The sequence below is a fragment of the Euphorbia lathyris genome, chromosome 10 (genome assembly GCF_963576675.1).
Source record: "Euphorbia lathyris chromosome 10, ddEupLath1.1, whole genome shotgun sequence".
NCBI classification, from domain to species: Eukaryota; Viridiplantae; Streptophyta; class Magnoliopsida; order Malpighiales; family Euphorbiaceae; genus Euphorbia; species Euphorbia lathyris.
This window is the reverse complement of record NC_088919.1, coordinates 36,400,463-36,408,560: the sequence shown is the minus strand read 5'-3', so window position 1 is coordinate 36,408,560 and position 8,098 is coordinate 36,400,463. Positions and strand designations below refer to the sequence as shown.

At 34.1% G+C, this 8,098-nt stretch overlaps 1 protein-coding gene across 1 annotated transcript; it reads left to right on the top strand.

Moving 5' to 3' along the window:
- The first annotated feature begins 3,549 nt into the window (after nt 1-3,549).
- Nucleotides 3,550-7,037, top strand: LOC136208832 (adenylosuccinate synthetase 2, chloroplastic). Its single transcript, XM_066000087.1, has 4 exons — nt 3,550-4,356; nt 4,426-5,118; nt 6,061-6,372; nt 6,559-7,037. Exons 1-4 carry the CDS (start codon nt 4,063-4,065, stop codon nt 6,727-6,729), a joined length of 1,470 nt encoding a protein of 489 aa, XP_065856159.1. The 5' UTR covers nt 3,550-4,062; the 3' UTR covers nt 6,730-7,037.
- The last annotated feature ends 1,061 nt before the right edge of the window (nt 7,038-8,098 follow it).

Below are 8,098 nucleotides of genomic sequence, written 5' to 3'. Positions count from 1 at the left end.
ATAGTTGAGTGGCAAAACAGTAAAATAGAAGGTGGCAGATATTGTTCCTAACAAGAAGAACTTGGGGAGGAAGTATTCCTTAACCCAGGTACGCCCCGCGTAACCTTACTCACGCCCCGCGTGGTTGTGTCTCTGAGTTTGGTGGCTCTCATTGGCATTCATAGGCGTGGCGTCCCCGGCAGTACGCCCCGCGTACTTTACCTCTTGGGCGGAACTCTCCTCGAAATCCTGTTCCACGCCCCGCGTATAGGACCCGCTGGGTTGTTCCCCTGATATTGGGCTCTTCACGCCCCGCGCCCCCTTACGTGCGCCCCGCGTACTCGACTTCTCGCGCTTGATCTTGTCTCCCTCGGTCAATTCTCTCCGGGTCTCGTCTTTAGGTTCCGGGTCCGCTTTCGGGGGACGGATGCCCTCATTAGAGAAGTGATGAGTACCTGGAAGTAAGATTATGAGAATGTGATGTTGACGAGGATGACGCCGTTGATGCCAAATAAGTAAATCTGTTAGATTAGGGTATAATTGCATGTTTGTGGAAAATTTAAGAATAGTTTTATGGATTTATTTGATGTAAGGGTATATCTGTTTTTTCGTGATAATACAAGGGCAAATATGTGTACTAACCCTAATATTAATTTAGGCTCAACATTTACAATATAACATCAATCTAGGCCTCACGTACAAAATAACACCAATATAGGCTTAACGTTTACAAAATATATACACTTTAAGCTAAACGTCATAATTAAATTAATCATATTATATTCTTTCCCTATTAACTTTATATGTTATCTTTTTATTTAGTTCTATCTTTTTATTTATTATAATACAATTAATTAGTATTCTTGCCCATTAAGATCTTATATTTGTTTCATCAACCATTCCATGACTACTATATTTCATTGCTCATGTAATATATGCAAATTAAAAATAATTGAATATTCACAATATTTCGAACACTGACATATGAGTCATGGAATTTAGGAATCATGGAATGGTTGATGAAAAACAAATATAAGATGTTAATGGGCAAAAATACTAATTAATTGTATTATAATAAATAAGAAAATAGAACTAAATAAAAAAGATAACATATAAAGTTAATAGGAAAAAACTATAATATGATTAATTTAATTGTGACGTTTATTTGTAAACGTTAAGCTTGAAATCGTATTATTTTGTAAACGTTAAGTCTATATTAGTGTTATTTTGTACGTGAGGCCTAAATTGATGCTATATTGTAAATGTTGAGCCTAAATTGGTATTATGTTATAAACGTTAAGCCTATATTGGTGCTATTTTGAACGTTGAGTCTAAATTGGTACTTCCCCAAAAACCGTAGGCCTATTTTGGTACTTTATCCCATTAAACAATTTTTAAATAGTGTTATAAGTAATTTAAAAGAATTTAGGTAAATTGGGAGATGAAAACCTAAATTTGGGCTTAAAAAATAGGGATAAGGTACCAAAATAGATCTCAGGTTTTTGGGAGAGTACCAATTTAGGCTTAACGTTTACAATATAACATCAATTTAGGCCTCACGTACAAAATAACACAAATATAGGCTTAACGTTTACAAAATAATACGAATTTAAGTTTAACGTTTACAAATAAACGTCACAATTAAATTAACTATATTATATTATTTCCTATTAACCTTATATGTTATCTTTTTATTTAGTTATATTTTCTTATTTATTATAATACAATTAATTAGTTTTCTTGCCCATTAAAACCTTATATTTGTTTTTCATCAACCATTCCATGACTCTTAAATTCCATGGCTCATATAATATATTCAAACTAAAAGTAATTGAATATCCACAATATTACATTAGCAATGAAATATAGTAGTCATGGAATGGTTGATGAAAAACAAATATAAGATCTTAATGGACAATAATACTAATTAATTGTATTAGGCAAAAAGCATCCTGAGGCCCCTGATCTTTCATTGTTTGGTGTATTAAGCCCATGATCTTTTATTTAGACACATTAAGCCCCTGATCTTTCATCATTTGGTGCATTAAGCCCTCGATCTTTCATTTAGACACATTGAGCCCTTGATCTTTCATATATGGGTGTATTAGGCCCTTCCGTAAATCAATTAATATATAGGTTTATTAAGGGCATGTTTGGTTAGGTTTATATAACTGCAGCGTTTCGCATTTTCTCTGGACACTGCAACATTTTGGAGCTTTTCACGAAAATCTCTTTTCATGAACAGTTGTTTGTAGTTACTTGTTATTGATAAAATTACCCTTCTTATTTCCACAAAATGTGCTTCAATTTTAACATTATTTTTATTTTTAGAGCATAATTATCGAAAAACAAGGTTTTATTGTGTTCAATAAATTTTTTATTTAAATTATTTTTATTAATTTGTATAATATATTTTTTATTTTAGAATTTGTTATTTTTAGAACATCATTTGTTGTCACACCAAACATGCCCTTAATAAACTTATATATTAATTGATTTATGGAAGGATCTAATACACCCATATATGAAAGATCAATGGCTCAATGTGTCTAAATGAAAGATCGAGGGCTTAATGCACCAAATGGTGAAAGATCAAGGGCTCAATGTGTCTAAATAAAAGATCGATGGCTTAATACACCAAAGGCAAAAAGCATACTGAGGCCCCTGATCTTTCATTGTTTGGTGCATTAAGCCCTCGATCTTTTATTTAGACACATTGAGCCCCTGATCTTTCACCATTTGGTGCATTAAGCCCTCGATCTTTCATTTAGACACATTGAGCCTTTGATCTTTCATATATGGGTGTATTAGGCCCTTCCGTAAATATAGGTTTATTAAGGGCATGTTTGGTTAGGTTTATATAACTGCAGCGTTTCACATTTTCTCTGGACACTGCAACATTTTGGAGCTTTTCACGAAAAGCTCTTTTCATGAACAGTTTTTTTGTAGTTACTTGTTATTGATAAAATTACCCTTCTTATTTTCATAAAATGTGCTTCAATTTTAACATTATTTTTATTTTTAGAACATAATTATCGAAAAACAAGGTTTTATTGTGTTCAATAAATTTTTTATTTTTTATTTAAATTATTTTTATTAATTTGTATAATATATTTATTTTAGAATTTGTTATTTTTAGAACATCATTTGTTGTCACACCAAACATGCCCTTAATAAACTTATATATTAATTGATTTATGGAAGGACCTAATACACCCATATATAAAAGATCAAGGGCTCAATATGTCTAAATGAAAGATTGAGGGCTTAATGCACCAAATGGTTTGAAAGATCAGAGGCTCAATGTGTCTAAATAAAAGATCGAGGGCTTAATGCACCAAATAATGAAAGATCAGGGGCCTCAAGATGCTTTTTGCCTACACCAAACAAGGAAAGATCAGAAGGATCGTGATGTTTTTTTGCCATTGTATTATAATAAATAAGAATACCACAGTAATAATATTTTAAATTCTTATATGAAAAGTTATTTATACCATTTTGAAATATATTTCTTTTGTCATGTTTGGTAAAAATATTTTTTATATTTTAAACAAAAGTTATTTCATTAAATTTTTTTATGATATACTCTTCTCTCCGTATGCGATCAGAAACCTTCGTAATAGCGTGAGAGCCGTCTCTTCATCGGAACCGGTGTGAGAGTGTGATCGGCGCCGGTCCTTCCTCTTGGACGTCGGCGATCTCGTTGTGCTTTGTTTTGCTTGCTCGTGTGGTGCTCCTCTGGTTCGCGAGGTGTGGTTCTCGGGCTACACTTCTGGTTCTTCTGGTGCGGCGGCGGTGGAAGTTAGGCGGCCGGATCTGCGAATAAGGGTCCGGCTTGGCTGTGGGTTAAGCTTCTTGCCAGGTTTCATTGTTTATTTTTCATATTTTCTTGTGTTTTGTGGGTTGCTGTTACCGCTGTTTTCCACATTTCTTGATTGGGGTTTGGCGACGTGCCTGCGTGGGTCAGGTTCGTCTTGGTAATTTTCGTTGTTCTGATTGTATGCTTCACCATTTCCATTTTACTGTCTTAGTCGCCTTTTCCCTTTCATTCTCTCTTCACTCCGAATCAACCTCTCCTTCACAATGAACCTTACTTCTCTCCGCCTCAACTCTAACCCTATCACTTCCTCCAACTGGTCCCAACGCGCCGCCCCTCTCCGTTCACTTCGTCCTCCTCGAAACTTTGTAATATGTTCCGTCAAATCTCCCTCCTCACCGTCTTTGAGCGTGGCCGAGTCTTCCACCTCTGACTCACTGACTCGAATCCACTCACTGAGTCAAGTCTCGGGCGTTTTAGGTACTCAATGGGGCGATGAAGGTAAAGGAAAGCTCGTCGACATCTTGGCTGAACACTTTGACATCGTTGCTCGCTGCCAGGTAATTAAATGAAATTAGTGGTAATTTTTACTTTCTTAGGGTTGAAACTGAAATGTTATTTGATGCTAGGGTGGAGCTAATGCTGGTCACACAATTTACAATTCAGAGGGGAAAAAATTTGCCCTTCATCTTGTTCCTTCGGGTATACTTAATGAGGGCACTCTCTGTGTTATTGGTAATGGAGTCGTAGTTCATTTGCCTGGTTTGTTTAAGGAAATCGAGGGTTTAGAAGCTAATGGTGTCAATTGCAATGGAAGGATTTTGGTCTCTGATCGTGCTCACCTGTTATTTGATTTTCATCAAGAAGTAGATGGGCTTAGAGAAGCTGAGCTTGCTAAATCATTTATTGGTACTACTAAAAGGGGGATTGGACCTGCTTACTCCAGCAAGGCAATCCGCAATGGTATGAGAGTGTGTGACTTGAGGCACATGGACATATTCCCTCAGAAGCTTGATCTTTTGTTATCAGATGCAGCTTCAAGATTCCGAGGTTTTAACTATACCCCGGAAATGCTGAGGGATGAAGTTGAAAAATACAAGAGGTTTGCAGAGAGGTTGGAACCCTTCATTGCTGATACTGTGCATGTAATGAATGATTCCATTGCACAGAAAAAGAAGATTTTGGTTGAAGGTGGACAAGCAACCATGTTGGACATTGATTTTGGGACTTATCCTTTCGTGACTTCGTCTAGCCCGACTGCTGGTGGGATCTGCACTGGTCTTGGTATTGCTCCTCGAGTTGTTGGTGATCTCATTGGAGTGGTTAGTTGATATTTTCTTACTTAATCATCTTCTTTCTCCTAGTCTGAATATTTCTTTCTTTTTGCTAACTTTAGATTCCTGATTATGCCAAAATAACTAGCATTGCAATGGAAATTTTCTGAAGATACTTGTGTTGTTTGGTTCTTTATAAGTGATGCAGTATAATAGAATTCAATATTTTGGTGCGGAAGCAATCTGTGCTTTTCTGCTATTTCTATGAAGCCGTAAATAGTTTTTTTTGTTGTTGAAATACTTTTTTTTTTTTTTTTTATCTGAAAGTGATGTAGAACTTGAGAGAGGAATTATTTAGTACCTATGTTGCACGGAAACAGACAGTGAGAAATGTTATTTCTAGAAAACATAAGAAATAGAAAACGTGGGGAAACCTGTAAATTTTAAAAAATATAGGGATCTATTTATAAACATTAGAAGTATTATAATAATAAAAATGGTATTTATACTCAACAGATGATTACAATAATGAGCAGAAAATTGAAATAATTAGAAATTATGGAATAAAAATTATCATGAATTAATAAGTTCTAGCTAAAGAGGAAGTTGCAATTAGCTAGAATCAGAGTTGCAATTGGAATTGGATTGTGTTTGGCAGCGGAAACGGTTTCTAAACCAAAAACACGTTGGTTCCTGGGAGTTTCCGTTTCTGAAAAGGACACGAAACGCGAAAACTCTACTAAAGAGGAGTTTCCGTGCAACATAGATTGTATTCAATATTTTGGTGCTGAAACAATCTGTGTTGTTCTGCTATTTCTATGAAGTCGCAATAGTTCGTTTTTGTTGAAATGCTTCTTTTTTAGCTGAAAATGATGTAGAACTTGAGAGAGGAATGTTTTATGCTTGTTTTAAGTTTCTTTGAACCAGAAATTAAATGGATAATGGGCTTTATAGTGCTTGTTTGACTTTATCAATGTAACTTTGCAACAGGTGAAAGCTTATACTACAAGAGTTGGTTCTGGTCCTTTCCCTACAGAGATATTGGGTCAAGGAGGTGATCTACTTAGGTTCGCTGGGCAGGAGTTCGGAACAACCACTGGTCGTCCTCGAAGATGTGGTTGGCTTGATATAGTTGCCCTTAAGTACTGCTGTCAGATTAATGGTTTTTCGTCATTGAATCTCACCAAACTCGATGTTTTGTCTGATCTTCCTGAAATTCAATTGGGGGTTGCGTATAAACAAAGTGACGGTACACCAATTAAATCGTTCCCTGCTGATCTCCGTGTACTCGAACAATTGAAGGTATGATGCTTCTCAATTTTCATGAATTGAACTAGTTGTTTGATATCAAAATTGAATGTAAGTTTGTCTTCTCATAGGTCGAAATAGTAGTTGTTTTATGGCCAGTAATCCCAAGAAATCGTGTTTTGTATTGGCTGTCAATGTTGTATCTTTTTAGTGTAATTGATCTGATTTGAATGGAATTAGGTTGAATATGAAGTATTACCTGGATGGAAGAGCGATATTTCATCAATTAGGAAGTACTCGGACCTCCCGGTGGCTGCGAGACAATATGTAGAGAGGATAGAAGAAGTTGTGGGCGTTCCGATCAATTACATCGGTGTTGGACCTGGACGTGATGCACTCATATACAAGTAAATTGACAATTATCCTGATGGCATTTTTGGAGTTGGAGAGAATAATAAGGTAGTCTTCATTAATTGAGTTGAATTTGATGTCATTTAGCATCTGGATTATGTATGTTAGGAATCAGTAGAATGTATGGGTACGGTAGAAGAGAAAGTTTCAGGTCATTTTGATAATCAATGTTTGCGGTCATTGGAGGCACTCTCCCAGTTTTCGCCTGTTTTCACAGTGTATTAATGATATTGTAGGCAATATGCCTTTTTCTCAGACATCAACTAATTTATTGTAGGCAATATGCCTTTTTCTCAGGCATTCTCCCAGTTTTCACCTGTTTTCACAGTGTATTAGAGTGATATTGTAGGCAATATGCCTTGAAATAGAAAATACAACTTTTCTGAAGAAAAAATGAGTTTAATATTTAGACATTAACTAAATACATTGCTTCTTCCAGAAAAAAAAAAACTAATAACTAATTTATATTAATGTGTTTGTTTTAGTAAATTTTAACTCTGAGCAATATCTATTTTGAATATATTGAAGCTAAAATTTCAACGACGAAATCCACATATTATCTATACTATATATAATAGCGGAAGCAGAGAGAAATAAGGAGAAGTTGTCAACGTAGTAAAAAATCAAGATTAAAAAGATTTAATTAATTAAAAATAACAGATTCATATTTATAATAAATTAAATAATTACTATCTCATTAATTGAAATAATAAAAGAAAGTAGGAGTTATGAGAAGATGAAAAAACACAAAACAAAGGAAATTCAAAAGTCACAAATAAACTTCTATATTATATAAAGCATGATAGATAGTATTCTGCCATTATAATTATTCGATTTTTTCCATATTGTAGTTATTTTGTTCTCAATCGTGTTGTTATTTTATTTTTATTAAACAATAGTTGTTATAGTTTCATCTTTCAGATCCATTTATGCCGTTACCCAGGTTTTATACCTCTCGCTACCTTATCCATGTTTTTCTTTTTTATTCGTCTTTTTTTTTCAAACTGATATCTCCAATTGAAGAAATCCGATAGAAATAGAAGATGCATGGACAACTAAAATCAGGAAACACAAAAGTGTCAAAAATTACAAGAAATTCTTACGTTTCTCAAGGTAATTATTCGATTTTTTTTTCATATGTTGTAGTTATTTTTGTTCTTAATTGTGTTGTTGTTTTATTTTTATTAAATAATAGATGTTCTAGTTAAATGTAAAAAAGAAAAATAATTATCTAAATTCAATTTAAAATCAATTCAATATGTGCAAGGAATAAAAAGTTAAGAAAGTTAAATATAAATGGTTTCCAGAATTATTTGATCTTCTGTTAAAATATTTTCACTAGTAGTACATACATAGGTAGGTAAACTTT